Here is an 18,241-nt window from a genome sequence, read left to right as displayed (position 1 = left end):
TTGAGCTCCGCTCTCCCACTTGACAGATGGGGATGCGCGGCCTCAGGAAGGGACTTCCTAAGCCTCAGATCAATCGTGGGCCTGGAGGAGCACACATACTTTCAGAGTGCCTGTAGTGGTAACTAGGCCCTCAAATCGGCTAGGGCGGGCTTGGCCAGATTGTCTGAACCACAGACCCTGAAATCTCAAAGGCTCTACTACTTGGTAGATCACACTGCTTGGTCTAGTGTGGTGTGACCTGGGCTGGACACAGTGTGGAGCTCCTCCATGCAGGGAGCACACTGCTCCCAGGATTCAGATGCCTGTCATATCTCGACCCATGAACCTGTTATTCCAAAGTCAAGGAAAGGGCCTGGAAATGGCCTTCATCCCTTCTGCCTACATCTGATTGGTCAGAACCCAATCATGTGACCCCTCCCACTGCAAGGGAGCCTGAGACATGGGGGCTGATGGGTAAGGGAAACAGGACTCGGCAAACACTGCCGTTATAAGCGCCACCTTATTTCACCTCCGCAACAGTACTGCAAGGGTAGCATCATTATGCTTACTCGGGGAAAGTAAGTAAATTGCCCCAGAATCATCCTGTTACTGGATGATGCATCAAGGTTAAAATCGAAGTCTTTAGACCTCCAAAACCAATTTTTGTGCCACACCAAACTATAAGAATTTCCCGAGTCCCATCTTAGGGTTCGTTGACTGCTCCACTCTGCTGTGTCAGCATGTGAACAGTGAAAAGATATCCCCTCCCCAGCTTTGTAGCCAAAGATATGGCTATTCTCTCAAATGCTGGAGCTGAGTATACAGTAGCACAACCATTCTGGAGAGCAACCTGTTAATATCTATCGAAGTTATAAAAAATGCATATTTTTGACCCAGCAACTACACTTTCAGGAATTTCTCCAACAGATAAACTTTCAAAAGTGTGCAGTAGTTTTTTGGCACAAAGATATTTATCTCAATATTATCTTTAATAGCAAAAGAACTGAAAAAAACAAAAAAGGGACCATGTAAAATAAATACTGAAACATCCATATAGCAAAATACTCTCCACCCATTAAAAACAATGAGCTATCTCTACATGCCAATATGGACATAAACAATAATATATATGGGATGATCTCATTTATGCAAAAAAAGCATGTATAAGCATATATTATATATAAAAATATGTACATACTATGCATAGAGCATTGGAAAGGATTCCCCCCAAAGTGTTAAAACTGGGTAATTTCAAAAGAAATGTTTATTTAATAATTTCTGCTAGAGGTGTGTAATTGAATGCAATGTTCTGATTAAATCTGTATCTGATCATTCTTGCAGATACAATGTAAAAACTGTATTATATCTAAACTCACTCTGTTGATTGCTGAAAGTAATAGGAGTTCCCTGCTTTGGCCTGGAATCACTCAGCACAGGGTTTAGTGGATTAGCACAACCTCAGATCAGTCACATAGTTCACTCTGCTGTCCTCCAGCTTGGCTACATCAGACTCACACTTGCCTTTGGACATGTTGAGGACAGCACTGAAGCTGCCAAAAGCCCTTGGAACTTGACTTAAAAGAGCCCTAAAGTGAGAGTTGTGTTGGACTTTTTGTGACCCCATGGACTGTATAGTCCATGAAATTCTCTAGGCCAGACTCTGGAGTGGGTAGCCTTTTCTTTGTCCAGGGGATTTTCCCAACCCAGGGATTAAACCCAGGTCTCCTGCATTGCAAGCAGATTCTTTACCAGCTGAGTCACAAGGGAAGCCCAAAAATAGTGGGGTGGGTAGACTGTTCCTCTTTCAGGGGATCTTCCCAACCCGGGAATTGAACTGGGGTATCCTGCATTATACACAGATTCTTTACCAAGTGAGCTATCAGGAAAGCCCAAACCATCAATCAGTTCCAGATGCAGGCTACACCCCAGCTGTCAAGTAGGGCAGTGACATGATGCAGTGGCTGGTGGAGGGGTTTCTTCTCTGCTGTGCCAAGTGGGCTGGGGGTGGGGAGGGGAGCTTGGAAGAATCTGTTGGTTTGGAAAACATTATACTGACCCCATGGTTGAAAAGGTCCTGACTCCAGTCTCATCATTATCATATGTGTCCTCCTCCGCCAAGCTTCCAATTAGCCCTGACCCTCATGTCTCATTACTTCACACTTGGATGATGGTACCAGGTTCCTACTGACATCAAAGCATCTTCCCACCACATTCCAATACACTCAGATTAATCACCACAGAACATGGCTTTAATCTTTTAAAGAACTTCCTATGCATCATCTTAATCCCTGATTGAAGCTTCTCAGCCAGTGGTGGATGGGGTCCCAGGGCAAGTCTAAGCAGCCTGACCCACTACTGTGCACTTGGACAGTTCGGGGTCTGCCTACCTTAGAGGACAGAGAAACTGATAGCCCGGTTGGACCCAGGATGGAGGCTCTTGGGCGCATCAGGGAATCCAGACCCCCTCTCAGCCTTTCGAGTGTTGACATGGATCCAGCAGACGTCTGCCCTGAAAAGAGAGTTTGTTGACCTGGGGGATAGAAAAACAGTATCTGTGAAGAGGAATGATTGAAAATAAACAACAGCACAAAGAAGTATCCATACCCCCATGCCCACACACCAGAGGACAGGGCCAGATGTGGGGTACACAGGGAAGTCAAGAAGAACAGAGAGAAACCTCTGAGGACAAACCTCCAAGAAAAGAGCAAGCAGACACATGGGCTGCCCGAGAACCATCAGTCACATCTCTGGGGCCCCGGTTGCCATGCAGGTACCTGGGCCCTCTCTCCCCAGACCTCCTCACAGGAGCTCCCAGGTTGGGAGTCAAACTTTGTACCTTTAACAGGCCTCCCAGGCTCTGAGACAGTGCTTCAGCTGAATAGCAAGAAAGCAGGGCTTTCTGAGAGCACCAGCTGTTGGGCTAATAACTGGTCTACAAATGAGGAGGATAGGGTGGGGAGGTTGGGCTAATAACTGGTCTACAAATGAGGAGGATAGGGTAGGGAGGGCTCCACTACAAACAGAGTGTCTGCGGTGTTGTGGTCCCCAAGATCCCCTGGGGTTCAGTAATTCACTAGGAGGACTCTGGGGCTCTGTGAGAACACAGCAGAGGGAAAGGGCACAGAGGTGAGGTCTAGAGGAAACCAGGTGCCCTTCTAGGACCCTGGGGAGACAGGTGGCACTAATTCGAGTAAAATGCTTATGAGACATTCAGTGCTCAAGGATTGTACTGGGAGCTGATCATGTGAACACACCTGCCCAGCAGGTACCCTAGGCCCCCAGAGGAGAGCAGGTGGTTCAGCATGAACCATATTTCTGGTACAATGATTAATATTCCCACTCAGTATTTCTTATTCATAGGCAATAATTCAGTAAGGAGACTGAATTCACTAAATTTATTTATTTTTAACTGAAAGATAATTGCTTTACAATATTTTGTTGGTTTCTGCCATACATCAACATGAATCAACCATAAGGATACATATGTTCCCTCTCTTTTGAACTTCCCTGTCACCTCCCACCGCACCCCATCCCACCCCTCTAGGTTGTGATACATTGGTTTGAGTTCCCTGAGTCATAGGGCAAATTCCCTTTGGCTGTCTGTTTTACATATGGTAGTGTATATGTTGCCATGCTGCTCTCTCCATTTCACCTACCCTCTCCTTACTCCACCACCCCAGTGTCCATAAGTCTGTTCTCTATGTATGTGTCAAGGGGACTGAATTAGAGACACTGATGTATAGCACAGTCTTATGGACTCTGTGGGAGAGGGAGAGGGTGGGAAGATTTGGGAGAATGACATTGAAACATGTAAAATATCATGTAAGACACAAGTTGCCATTCCAGGTTCGATGCACGATACTGGATGCTTGGGGCTAGTGCACTGGGATGACCCAGAGGGATGGTATGGGGAGGGAGGAGGGAGGAGGGTTCAGGATGGGGAACGCATGTATACCTGTGGCGGATTCATTTTGATGTTTGGCAGAACTAATGCAATTATGTAAAGTTTAAAAATAAAATTTAAAAGAAAAAAAAACAAGGGGACTGAATTTTAAATTAATATACAGAAATAATTAACTAGGTCTCCTTCAATATGCACTTGAATTAATCACAGTGACGTAGAAGATATATTAAAGAGTAATTTCTGGTAGAAAAGAAAATTTACTTTAAAAAAACCTCAAGAAACAAGTGAAATTCCTATAAAAATTTAAAATGTTACTGTAGGACACATAAAAAATGTATCCTGAGTGAATAGTGAAGTTGCTCAGTCATGTCCAACTCTTTGCAATCCTATGGACTGTAGCCTACAAGGCTCCTCCATCCATGGAATTTTCCAAGCAAGAGTACTAGAAGGGGTTGCTATTTCCTTCTTCAGGAGATCTTCCCAACCCAGGGATCCAACCCAGGTTTCCCGCATTGCAGGCAAATGCTTTACCGCTTTGAGTCTGAGCCACCAGGGAAGCCCTGAGTGAATAGAAAGGCCTATTGTATTCTTGGATTGAGAACCATCATAAATGTAATTTCTCCCAATTTACTGTCTAAATAAATAGCCCATAAATTAGCAATCCAAATAAGATACTAACAAGATTGTTTAACTAGATAAACTGATGATGAAGATAAGATGTAGAAATGAGCAAGCAAAGCTGTCTGAACATTTCTGAAAAAGAAGGGTGATGATGGGTCATCTAGGCAACTATTAAGACAGTTAGTTAATCATGAGAATAGTGTGATACTGATGAAAAAATAGGCAGATAAATGGGATGGAATCAAGAGTCCACAAATAAACCTAAGCATAAGTGAAAATGTAGTGTGTGAAAGGATAGCACGTCAAATCAGTGCAGAAAATATGACATCGGGACAAGTGGGTAACCATCTGTGGAGGCACGAAGTGGAATTCACACTTCACATCTTACAACAGGATATGTAGTGTGGATTTAAATTTTTAAGATAAAAAATTAAATCATGAAAGTATGAGAAGATCCCATGGGATAGTTTTAAAAAATAATTTTGGTATAAAGAATACTTTCCTAATCGTGAAACAAATTATAGAAGCCATAAAAGAAAAACTTGGTCAACCACTTACATATAAATGTTTTAAAATCTGCATGGCAAAAATCAACATCAGTTCAGTTCAGTTCAGTTCAGTCACTCAGTCGTGTCCAACTCTTTGCGACGCCATGAATCGCAGCACACCAGGCCACCTGCCCATCACCAGCTCCCAGAGTTCACTCAAACTCACGTCCATCGAGTCGGTGATGCCATCCAGCCATCTCATCCTCTGTCGTCTCCTTTTCCTCCTTCCCCCAATCCCTCCCAGCATCAGAGTCTTTTCCAATGAGTCAACTCTTCGCATGAGGTGGCCAAAGTACTGGAGTTTCAGCTTTAGCATCATTCCTTCCAAAGAACACCCAATGCTGATCTCCTTTGGAATGGACTGGTTGGATCTCCTTGCAGTCCAAGGGACTCTCAAGAGTCTTCTCCAGCACCACAGTTCAAACTCATCGGTTCTTTGGCACTCAGCTTTCTTCACAGTCCAACTCTCACATCCATACATAACCACTGGAAAAATCATAGCCTTGACCAGACGGACCTTTGTTGACAAAGTAATGTCTCTGCTTTTCAATATGCTATCTAGGTTGGTCATAACTTTCCTTCCAAGGAGTAAGTGTCTTTTAATTTCATGGCTGCAATCACCATCTGCGGTGATTTTGGAGCCCCAAAAAATAAAGTCTGACACTGTTTCCACTGTTTCCCCATCTATTTCCCACGAAGTGATGTGACCAGATGCCATGATCTTCGTTTTCTGAATGTTGAGCTTTAAGCCAACCTTTTCACTCTCCTCTTTCACTTTCATCAAGAGGCTTTTTAGTTCCTCTTCACTTTCTGCCATAAGGGTGGTGTCATCTGCATATCTGAGGTTATTGATATTTCTCCCGGCAATCTTGATTCCAGCTTGTGCTTCTTCCAGCCCAGCGTTTCTCATGATGTACTCTACATATAAGTTAAATAAACAGGGTGACAGTATACAGCCTTGACGTACTCCTTTTCCTATTTGGAACCAGTCTGCTGTTCCATGTCCATTTCTAACTGTTGCTTCCTGACCTGCATATAGGTTTCTCAAGAGGCAGGTCAGGTGGTCTGCTATTCCCATCTCTTTCAGAATTTTCCACAGTTTATTGTGATCCACACAGTCAAAGGCTTTGGCATAGTCAATAAAGCAGGAATAGATGTTTTTCTGGAACTCTCTTCCTTTTTTGATGATCCAGCTGCTGCTGCTGCTAAGTCGCTTCAGTCATGTCCAACTCTGTGAGACCCCATAGACGGCAGCCCACCAGGCTCCCCGGTCCCTGGGATTCTCCAGGCAGGAACACTGGAGTGGGTTGCCATTTCCTTCTCCAATGCATGCAAGTGAAAAGTGAAAGTGAAGTCGCTCAGTTGTGTCTGACTCTTCGCAACCCCATGGTCTGCAGCCTACCAGGCTCCTCTGTCCATGGGATTTTCCAAGCAGATGTTGGCAATTTGATCACTGGTTCCTCTGCCTTTTATAAAACCAGCTTGAACATCTGGAATCAACATAAGTAAAGCTAAAAGACAATCAACTGAAAAATACCTTTTGCAACTCATATCACTAACAAAGAGCCAATCTGGTCTAATATATAAGAGCTCCTTTTCAATAAAAACAAAAATAATTGAAAAAGATAATGATCAAAGGAAAGTTCTTCTAAAATAAAATGAAAATAAAACATGAAAAATGTACAGATCTGGTCATAACAAGAGGAATGCAGGTTAAAATATCATTGGGTCTCCATTTTTTCCACCTACAAAATTATAAATGTCAAAAAATGGTAAGTATTACGGCAGCAAGTGTGGGGTAAAATATGCGCTGATAAAATGGTTGGTGGCCATGGCGATCAGTACTTCAGTGGAAAGAAATCCAGCAGGATCCATTAATATCCTTTGACTCAACAACTCCGCTTTTAGGATTTTCACCTGCATTATATTTGTATATGTATTATATTGGGAAGAGTTTGAAAAAAACCTAAACAACCATTAATAGAGAATCAATTAAATCACAGGTCATATATGTAATGGAATAAATGCAGTCACAGAAAGAATGAGACAAGCCTCACATACTAATGGTGTTAGGGGAAGCACACTGACTGAAACCGCCCACCCTGGCCAGGCACCATAGTAACCATTTGCATGAGTTGTTTTATGACAGGAGGTCCTGGTAAGGAACATGGAACTAATAAGCCTCCACCAACCAGAAGAGTTCAGGAAAGGTCAAAAGGAGACACCACATGTCCGACCACCTCCCAGAATCCTCCTCTCTGGCATCCATCTTGGCTGAACAAGGCATGCACCACCAGGAAGGACTCTGAGTCAGCTTATTGGCTAAAGACAACCCGGAAACTAATCCAAGACTGCGAGCCACAGTTCTGTTCTCCTGGGTTCCCTTACCCTACTGCTCTCCACCCGGGTGCCCTTTCCCAGTAAAATCTCTTGCTTTGTCAGCAGATGTGTCTCCTAAGACAATTCATTTCCGAGTGTTAGACAAGAACCCAGTTTCGGGCCCTGGAAGGGGTCCCCTTTCCTGCAACAACGGTGCATTACCTCCAAGATGATTTTTTAAAAATTTTTATTGAAGTATAGTTGATTAAAAGTGTGTGTGAGTTTTGGGTGTACAGCAAAATGACTCAATTATACATATAAGTATATATATTGTATCCATGCATTCCAGGAAACAAACTCACTCAGAAGGACAATGCAGATAGTGGAGTACAATTTATTACACTGGAGGGCTCAAGGAAGAGTCTCCTCTTAGCCAAGGACTGTGACCAGTTTTTGTGAAAACCTTATATACCCTAAGTGTACAAGTGCCCAAACTTACCTCCCTAAATTCCCTGAAACTAGTCTGAACAAAGGAAAAGAAAGATACAATCAAATTCAACCCGTGATTCATATGCCTTAAGCCCAGGTAGTTAACACTGGATAATTATGAATACACCTGTGGTCATACCTCAATAAGCATAATAGAATGTATGATTCTATTCGGTTACACAGATAATTAGGGTTTTCTTTTAGGCAACAGGGAGTCTAGGTACGAGTTCTGGGGCTCTTCCTTCCGGGGGCCTGGTTTTCCAGTTAGTATGTCGTTTCCATAGATATTGGGCATATAGCTCAAAGTCCACAGTCTGGCCCAACATGGAGTCCTGCTTTCAAGATGGAGCCTGTTCTGTCTGTTTCCTCCTTTATATATATTCTTTTTCAGATTTGTTTCCCATGTGCTGTGCTGTGCTTAGTTGCTCCTCTGTCCATGGGGATTCTCCAGGCAAGATTACTGGAGTGGGTTGCCTTGCCCTTCTCCAGGGGATCTTCCCAACCTAGAGACTGAACCTAGGTCTCCCACATTGTGGGTGGATTCTTTACTGTCTGAGCCACCAGGGAAGCTCCAATATTCCAAGATATATTTAATACTTGATTTTTTAAGGATATTTTTGATGCGGGCCATTTTTAAAGTCTTTGCTGAATGCATTACAAAATTGCTCCTGTTTTCTGTTTTGGTTTTTCGGCCTCAAGGCATGTGGGATCTTAGCTCCCTGACAAGGGATGGAGCCCACACTCCCTGCATTAGGTGAAGTATTAACTATTGCACTACTGGGAAAGTTCCCCCAAGATATATTTTAAATAAGTGAAGGATGCAAATACAAAACAGTATCAAAAGGGTACTAGAATTTATTTAAAATGAAGAAAAATGCATTCCTTAATACAGAGACTATCTGTGGAGAAATACAAAAGAAATACATCCTCTGGGAAGACTGGTGACTGGGAGGAAGGACAGACCCTTTATGGTTACGCACCTTTTACACCTTTTACTTTTCAACTCTGGAGCACATTACTATTCAACAAGTAAATGGTAAATAAAAGTAAGTAAGAACCAAATAAATGCATTTCCCTCTAGAGAAGAGAGGGAGGTGGTTGAGAAACTTCCCTACAAGAAGAAGCCAGAGGCAACCTGGAGGTAAGACCAACACGGAGCCTGGGCATGGATGTCACTCACCTGCTGGAAGACAGGGACGCCCTGGCACCAGAGAGGGGAAGGGTCCTGAAGTTTTGAAATCCCTGATTCTCAAGGCCACTATTGAGAGCTTGAGATGAAAAGCTTTTGTTTGTGGTTTTTTGTTTTTGTTATTTTTTTTTTAATGTGGACCGTATCTAAAGTCTTTACTGAACCTGTTATGACCACTTCTATTCACACTTGGGCCTCCCGGTTGTGAGGCATATGGGATCTCAGCTCCCTGCCCAGGGATCCAACCTGCACCCCCACATATGGGATCTCAGCTCTCTGACCAGGGATCCAACCTGTCCCCCACATACGGGATCTCAGCTCCCTGCCCAGGGATCCAACCTGCACCCCCACATATGGGATCTCAGCTCTCTGACCAGGGATCCAACCTGTCCCCCACATACGGGATCTCAGTTCCCTGACTAGGGATGCAACCTGCACCCCCACATTTGGAAAGCAAAGTCCCGACTACTGGACCGCCAGTAGAGTCCAAAAAACTTTGAGTTTTAAAATAATTACTATTATTGGGACATATAGTTTGAGTTTTACCTGTCAGGCTGATGGGACCTGCAGAAAAGTGGGTTCCCTGATATTCAAGAATTCCCCTTCATCCCCCATCGTATGGGACCAAACTTTCTAACCAGTACCATTTCCCCTTCACCCGCTCACTTTATGAGGCTTCATTACCCATCAGGGCCAGCCTTCCTAGTCTCCTAGCCCCTGCAAGCTCCAGAACAGAGCAGGGGCTGTACCTGTGATTATACTATGTGCCTCATGTAGTGCCTGGATATGCAGCCACAAAATATTTGGTGAACAAACACACAATTTCCAACACATTTTGTGCTCCGCCTTCCTACACTGTGCCTGCCTTTCCCCTGACCTGGTCTCTTTATACTGTCACTCTTTCCCAGTTCCTCATTGGCAGCACACCTCCACTGCCTCTAAGGATCCCTCCCTTGGTGTCAGTACTGCAGCCTCTGCATTCTGGAAGGACTGAGGGACTCTGAGCCCTCTCTAGGAACACCATGTCCACAGTGTCAGCAAAAAGACACAGGGAAAATTGGGGGTCCAGTCAACATGGGACACCCTTGGGTTTGGGTGGGTGACTTAGGCCTCTTGAGGAAGGAGATAGATAGGCCCCAGGTTAGACACCTACTACTAGCCTCCTGTTTATGCTTTGAGACAAAGATAATAACAAAGGAATAGGATAAGCAGCTGGACTGTGTCTCCTGTGGGCACTTCAAGATAAAAGGAGTGGCAGAACAGAGAGGGGTTAAGCCCTGCTTAGGTCAACGATAAGGAGGCCACATATTCCTCATTCTTGGGGTCAAGGAGACCTCCCAGACTGTGCATGCTCAGAAAGGATCCTCAGGGGAAGGGGCACTAGCCCATAAAATGTCTGCAAACCTCTCAGAGACCCTCACACTGGAATCCATCTTGGCTAAAAGCATGCACACAGGGGAGTGCCCAGGTCTCTCCCTCTCTCGCTCTTTCAGCCCAGCGCTTTCTGCCCAGGTATCTTCTCTGTTAATCAACACTTTACTTGCCTCACTACTCTTCATCTCTTAGCTGAACTCTTTCTTCAAAGCAGAGAAGAGCTGAGGCCCTGCTCCCAGCCACCAACCTCAAGCTGCCCCACCCTACAGCCACCAGAGATCACGCCTGTCTCAATAGAGTTAGCTCAGAACTGAGTCTGCACAGTGCAAGCAGGACTCGAGTGAGCCGGGGGCAACAGAGGTGGGATGAAGAGGCTCTGCCAGGGCATATCTGTCTGTCCATGCAGACTGTGAGCACGCTTTCCTGGAGAAGGAATGTGTCTTAAAGCAGCAGCTGTTCACCTCAGGCTCAGGCCGAACCTGGTGGAGCAGACACACCCAGGCATTCTAACACAGCTGGGAAACACGCCCTAAAAACATGATCCTAAGAGTTCTGTATCTTCTACTTTTTAATTTTGTAATTTCTTATTTTGAAACAATTTCAAAAGAGAGAAGTAATTTTGTAGGAATACTACAAAAGACTCCCTATATCCCATCAGATATTCACATTATGCTACATTCTCTCTCTCCATATATGTGTGTGTGTGTGTATTTACATATTTAATAATTATTATTTTCTGAAACATTTGAAAGTAAGTTGCAAAAACAGCATTCCCTTTTATCCCTAAATATTTCAGCATTTTCCGCTAAGAACAAAGATACTCTATTACATAATAACACTAAAATTTTAAAATTCAGAAAATTTAAAAACTGATGCAACTATATATTCTTCATCCAAATACCAAGTTCTTCAAACATCAAATAATATCCTCTACAACCAGCCCAAGGTTCGATCCCAGCTATACGTGGGTTTAGCTGCCTGTCCTGGTCTCTGTCCACTCTCCCCCGTGGACTGCTGCACATGGTCACGGCTCTGTCTCTCCTCTCGCCGGCCGGAACCATGCACCTCTGATCGCAGGTGGACACACAGGAGAGGACAGAGGCGGGATGACAAAGCCGGCCCTGAAGACATGTCACTGTGGTGTCCTGCCTGACCCCTCTGCCCAAGAGGGCAGTATGGCTCCCCATGGCCCACGGGCTGGTTCCCGGAGCTTCAGGAGAGACAGACACAATTGAGACCCAGAGACCTGGGCGCCAAGCACCCAACTGAGCCCATTTTAAACCACGTGCTCTTACCAAGTGGGATTGCAGAAGTTGAGCTGCAAGTTTCCTCCTCATGAATTCTTCAGCCTCCAGCCTCCTGCTCAGGGTCAGAGGGAGAGTCTGGAACTACTGACTGCTCTATAACTACCTCCCACTCCTGTAAGGTAGATGCTCCCCTGTCCCCTCCCCCAGCTGCCCAGCCCATCCCCACCAGTCACCCCTTCCCACAGCTCCCAGCCCTCTTCCTCTTTGTTTTTCCCTTCTACTCCTGCCTCTGTCGCTGTTTTTCTCATCTTTCTACTTCGAGACCAGAGCATCTGGATTTGCTCTAAAATATGCTTTTCCTGGTATTTGCTTAAATCAGTAAAGATGGGAGGGGCCTGGACCTAGAGGGAGTATGAGTCCTGACTGCCAGTTACCACGACCAGTGTTTCATCGCTGTCAGGGAGCCTCTGAACAGGACCCTTCACTGGGACCAACAGGACCAGGACCAGGTTTCCAGGAGACAACAGGCCTCAGGCTGCAGGAGAGCGCCAGGGGCAAGGGGCGGGCGGAGAGTGGCTGAGTGACGTGTTCAATGTCAGGCTGCAGGAGAGCGCCAAGGGGCAGGGGGCGGGCGGAGAGTGGCTGAGTGACGTGTTAAACGCAGGCATGTTTCGGGAAACTTTCCCAAAGTAAGATTCTTTATAGTTTTTCCTTTAAAAAAGCCACCCTAATTTTATAAACTACTACTCTGTGAAACTGGTATCCATTCTTATATATACAGATAATATTTGTATGTGTGTGTGTGCCTACAGTAGGAAAGACAAATAGACACATGCATACACATGCATACATAAATACAGCATATAATAATAGTGTCATCCAATGAGATCATTTAGGGAAAATCAAAATTAAATGAAAACTATTAGTCTGGAAAAGAATATATATATATATATAAACCGAATACCTTTGCTGTGCAGCAGAAATTAACACAGCATTTAAAAAATTTTTTTTAATTACTTTGATATTTCTCTTTGTTTTCAAATAGATGGGTAAGATACTATCAAGCTGACCAAACTATGCCTACTAAAGACCTTCCCTGATTCTTTTGAGCAAAACACCAGACTGAAGGAAGCTTTTTATTCTTTCTGCCTCTCTCTCTTTTTTTTTATGATGACTGGATTCTTTCTGGTTTTCTAATCCAAAAACCACTTCTATGGCTTTCTCTTTCCCAGACACAGTCCACGTGTACAGAAATCTGCAGCTAAAATGTTTGCACAGCATTTGGTAAAGAAACAGAGGGCCCAGTTGAGAGGATGACCCCAAGTCTCGCCTGAACACCAGTGCCCAGTGTGCTGTGGGTCCTGTCTCAACCCTCCTCCAAGTGTCACAGTCATGGAAGAAATACCACTCCAGCCAACTGTCTTCCCATCTAAACTCAGTTCATCCTGTCCTTTTCATCAACAGGCAGCTTCATTCAGGAAAATAAAGACCATTGTTCATCTAGTTATTCTATTTAAAATATCCTTTAAAAATTGACCAAGTGTTAAATACGCTCATTTTCTAAACTTTCCATAATAAATCAAAGAAAAACCTTGTTCTTACTCACAATATCTCTTCTTAGAAGTTCATGGGGCAGGATATTCTCATTGCTCTTCTATTTACAGAAACAGCCTGTGTTTACTAGGCCTGGTAATAAAACAGCAAGGTTGTGGGAACCTAGGCAACAGAAAGACTGGAAAGGATTCCCTCTTCTGCGGTGCCTTACAAGCCATGCTGCTGTCCTCGAGAACCTCAAAGCCTGACGTGGCCCCGAGCCATTTAGAGCCTTTTCAGAGCAGAGCTGAATCCACTCTCAAGTGCGCCCCTGGGGTCTGGGGCCAGTGGTCTGTGCGGTGATGGTTAGGCATTTGGGGGGCCTCTGAGGAAGCGATTATTTACTCTACTTCCGCAGAAAGAGAAGCAAACCCTGAAATACCAAAAGCAGCTCTATCTTACTGAGCCAAGACTACATATGTACTTTTCATGCATTCTCTCATCTAACCCTCAAAAATAAAATTCTGGAGCGCTATTATCAAACAAACAAGAAACAGAAAGTAACAAGTACTGACAAGGAAGTAGAGAAACTGGGACCCTTGTGTGTTGCTAGTAGGAATGTAAAATGGTGCGGTCACCATGGAAAACAATATGATGGTTTCTCAAATAATTACAAATAAAGTTATCATATGACCCAGGGAGGCCACTCCTGGGTATACACTCAAAAGAACTGGAAGCAGGGATTTGAACACATTTGTACACTCGTGTTCATATGAAAAAGTTCATTTGAACTCGTGTTCAAAAGAGGGAAACACATTAACACATCAACACATTAATGGATAAACAAAATATGGTGTATACATACAATGGGCCATTATTCAGCTTTAAAAAGAAGGGAAATTCCGACACTTGCTACAACATAGATGAAGTTTGAGGACATAATGTTAAAGGAAATAATCCAGTCACAAAAGGACAAATAATAGATGATTCCATTCATATGAGGTACACAGAGAAGTCAGATTCAGAGACAGAAAGTAGAAGGGTACTGTATGCTTGGGGAGGGGAATGGGAGTTAGTGTTTAGCGGGGATGAAGTTTCAGTGTTATGAGATGAAAAGAGATTTGGAGATGGATGGTGGTAATGGCTACACAACAGTAAGAATGTATTTAATCTCACTGAACAGTGTACTTCAAATAGCCAAGATGGTACATTTTTTGTTATGTGTATTTTACCACAATAAAAACAAAGTCCTACAAGTGAGGTGCTATTATCTTGCATGCATGCTCAGTTGTGTCCAACTCTTTGCAACCCTGTGGACTGAAGCCCGCCAGGCTCCTCTGTTCATGGGATTGTGCCAGCAAGAATACTGGAGCGCATCTTCCAGACCAGGATCAAACTCTCTTCTCCTGTGACTCCTGCATCATAGGCCAATTCTTTACTGCTGGAGCCACCAGGGAAGCCCTATTATTTTGCAGTGTAGCAACTGAAGCATAAAGGAGGTGCTGTAAGAAGGAGGCAGAGCCAGGATCCTCACCAGCCAGGTGGACTCCAAGGTCGGCGATCCAACACTACTACCTGTCATTGGCCATCGACCACTGGCCATGGGTATTAACCAGTGACCACGTACTCAGTAAAAAAGAAATAAACAAATTAAGTAATGAAAACATCCACTCTTGCTCTGGGCAATCAGAGGTCCAAGTGGCCTGAGACTGATCTCCCCAGGGCAGCTGGTTCCAATCAGAGACTAACCCCCCAACCCAACCAGCTGCAATGTTGTCTTATTCTACACCTTGAAATGGAAACTGCACACAGAACTTACAAAACAGGAGTAAGTTTTAGTAATGCTTCAGTCAATTCCCTGATTTCTCAGACATCAGTGAAGTCATTTCCAAAGTGGTCATTCCTTCCACACACCTGTGCCAGCCCCTCTGACAGTCATGGAAGGTGTTGTGTGGGTGGTTTGCCAGTCATGAGGGGTTGTTGTGACTTGGTCATCTCCAGAAGGTCACTGCACACTTGGTAACTTGATCTGTTTCTCTGACTGAACTACAGTCCAGCAGGCTCTGGCCGTGGGTGGCTGGGCCCCCACTGGTCACACCCCATGGCCATGGTCTCTCCAGATTGTGGTACCAGCTCCTCCCACTCTCCCTTCTGAAGGAGGAAGGGGCTGGGGAATCTCTCATCCATGAGACAGCACCACCCCCTCCAGGGCCACATGCACAGGCAGCTGATGTCAACTATGGGGCTTAAAAGCCAAAGAAAGAAGGAGGGAGTCAAGCAGAGAACCTGAAAAGCAAACATCACAAAACCTCCAAAACCGGAAGGTCAGAGGTGCACTTCCTGTGGGGACAGGCCAGTTATCGGCTCGACAATGTGATGCTTGTTTAACTGGAGAAGAGTTTGATTGAGTGGTGTGTGTATGTGTGTATGTGTGTGTGTGTGTGTGCATGTGTGTGCACACAGGCACATGGAAACTGGGAGGGCTAGGGACCACCGTTAGCACTCAGTATGTCCACTCTCTGAGTCACAGATGGGCCAGCTCTCCAAGGCTAGTAACTGAACATGGGTGTGGACTCCAGAAAGAAAAGGACAGGCCTAAATAACCATGTTAAATGCCTCCTTTACCTGGACATAAAAATATTTTACACAACAATCTATAGTAAGAAATGTTTTACTGTAGCCCAGCACACACACACACACACACATACACATGCATGCACACACACACACTTCATAAAAACAATGCTTGCGCTTACTACAGGTGAGGTACTTTGATATTTTTTATTCTATTTTTTATATTGAATTTTTAATTGAGGTCTAATACACCATAATAAAGTGCATAAATCTCAAACATATAGCTTGAGGATTTTTGTAGGGCTTGCTAAATTTTTTTATACATAGCTTTATTGAGATATGGTTTACATATCACAAAATTCACCCAAAGTGTAGAACTCAATGCTGCTGCTACTGCTGCTAAGTCGCTTCAGTCGTGTCTGACTCTGTGCAACCCCATAGACAGCAGCCCACCAGGCTCCCCCGTCCCTGGGATTCTCCAGGCAAGAACACTGGAGTGGGTTGCCATTTCCTTCTCCAATGCATGAAAGTGAAAAGTGAAAGTGAAGTCACTCAGTCATGTCTGACTCTTCACAACTCCATAGGCTGCAGCCTACCAGGCTCCTCCGTCCATGGGATTTTCCAGGCAAGAGTACTGGAGTGGGGTGCCATCGCCTTCTCCGATATAGTTTTCAGTAAATTCTCAGAGTTCTGCCATCATTGCCATAATAACTTCGGAGTGTCTAGAATTTTTAAATTTTCGTCAGCCCAAAGAGAAACTTCATACTTAATACCTATTCTATTTTATTTATTTTTTTTTTTGGACACACTTCCTCAACCAGGGATTAAACCCACAACCCCTGCAGTGAAGCCCAGAGTCTTAACCACTGGACCACCAGGAAAGTCCTATTTATTTTTTTAATGCTAGTCACAACACACCAAATTTATTCCATTCAGTTCAGTTCAGTTCAGTCTCTCAGTTGCGTCCAACTCTTTGCAACCCCATGAATCGCAGCACATCAGGCCTCCCTGTCCATCACCATCTCCCAGAGTTCACTCAGACTCACGTCCATCGAGTCGGTGATGCCATCCAGCCATCTCATCCTCTGTCGTCCCCTTCTCCTCCTTCCCCCAATCCCTCCCAGCATCAGAGTCTTTTCCAATGAGTCAACTCTTCCCATGAGGTGGCCAAAGTATTGCAGTTTCAGCTTTAACATCAGTCCTTCCAAAGAACACCCAGGTCTAATCTCCTTTAGAATGGACTGGTTGGATCTCCTTGCAGTCCAAGGGACTCTCAAGAGTCTTCTCCAACACCACAGTTCAAAAGCATCAATTCTTCGGCACTCAGCTTTCTTCACAGTCCAACTCTCACATCCATACATGAACACTGGAAAAACCATAGCCTCGACTAGATGAACCTTTGTTGGCAAAGTAATGTCTCTGCTTTTGAATATGCTATCTAGGTTGGTCATAACTTTCCTTCCAAGGAGTAAGTGTCTTTTAATTTCATGACTGCAGTCACCATCTGCAGTGATTTTGGAGCCCAAAAAATAAAGTCTGACACTGTTTCCACTGTTTGCCATCCATTTCCCATGAAGTGATGGGACCAGATGTCATTATCTTAGTTTTCTGAATGTTGAGCTTTAAGCCAACTTTCTCACTCTCCTCTTTCACTTTCATCAAGAGGCGTTTTAGCTCCTCTTCACTTTCTGCCATAAGGGTGGTGTCATCTGCATATCTGAGTTTATTGATATTTCTCCCGGCAATCTTGATTCCAGCTTGTGCTTCTTCGGCCACAACTGCAGATGATAAAACCAGAGTCAGATGTTTTACTGAAATAGCTCATTTGCTCCTTACAAGAGTCCTGAAAGACAGGTACCACTATGCTCATGTAGCAGGAAAACCAAGGAGCAGAGTGTCACAGGAATTTCAAGCTTCCAATATTCACCAGGGACAAACCAGGAAGTCACAGCTAGTCTGCAGGCTCATGAGAGCTGCTGTCCATCCCTGAAGGATAGAGGCTGATCTGGAGGAAATCAGTGCCCCCAGTCCCCCCACTGCAGGGAGATGCTGGATTTGGTCAGCAGAGTGACCTACTGCCCAAAATGGATCACAGAAAGGTTGCCTGCCAGACAAGCTGAATTCAAACTCCATTGATGCAGAACTCAGCAATGGCCTTTGTAACCTGAGTGGGGCTGGGTGACACTAACCATAGTGGGATTTCAGAGAAGAGCTTGAGGAGCAAACTAATAACATAAAAAAGCCTTCAGGGATGTTGCTGCGTCAAATTCTTTAGGCAGGTAGCAAATGACCATGTTTCAGAAGCTGCAAATCATAAAAAAGTATATCTATTTTTATAGCATTAAACTACTGTTACCAGTAAAATTTAGAGCAGTTTCAATCAGGCATAGGTTGAAAAATCCTAAAGAATGACTGTTGTACAGCACACTGTGAATAAGTACAGACATATGATAAGTTCATGTCC

The 18,241-nt window shown here is 44.3% G+C and overlaps 1 protein-coding gene across 4 annotated transcripts in view; it reads right to left on the bottom strand.

The window, feature by feature from the left end:
- LOC147343300 (uncharacterized) overlaps nt 1-18,241 on the bottom strand; it is a 154,934-nt gene that overhangs the window by 100,336 nt on the left and 36,357 nt on the right. For 2 of the 4 annotated variants that reach the window (XR_015156709.1, XR_015156708.1), the window contains one exon: nt 15,966-17,555. Coding sequence is in view for 1 of the 4 variants with exons in the window: in XM_086381684.1 (XP_086237810.1) it covers nt 2,367-2,509 (143 nt within the window). In the remaining 3 variants the exon portion in view is untranslated. Of the gene's footprint in view, nt 1-2,366; nt 2,510-15,965; nt 17,556-18,241 lie in introns of those variants that run through there. The other 2 variants (XM_086381684.1, XR_015156710.1) reach the window with 2 other exon arrangements.

This window comes from Bos grunniens, chromosome 28 (genome assembly GCF_055505025.1).
Source record: "Bos grunniens cultivar Pamir isolate PY7600 chromosome 28, Bosgru_T2T1.0, whole genome shotgun sequence".
NCBI lineage: Eukaryota > Metazoa > Chordata > Mammalia > Artiodactyla > Bovidae > Bos > Bos grunniens.
Note: the sequence above shows the minus strand (reverse complement) of the source record. Positions and strands in the feature narration are given on the sequence as shown.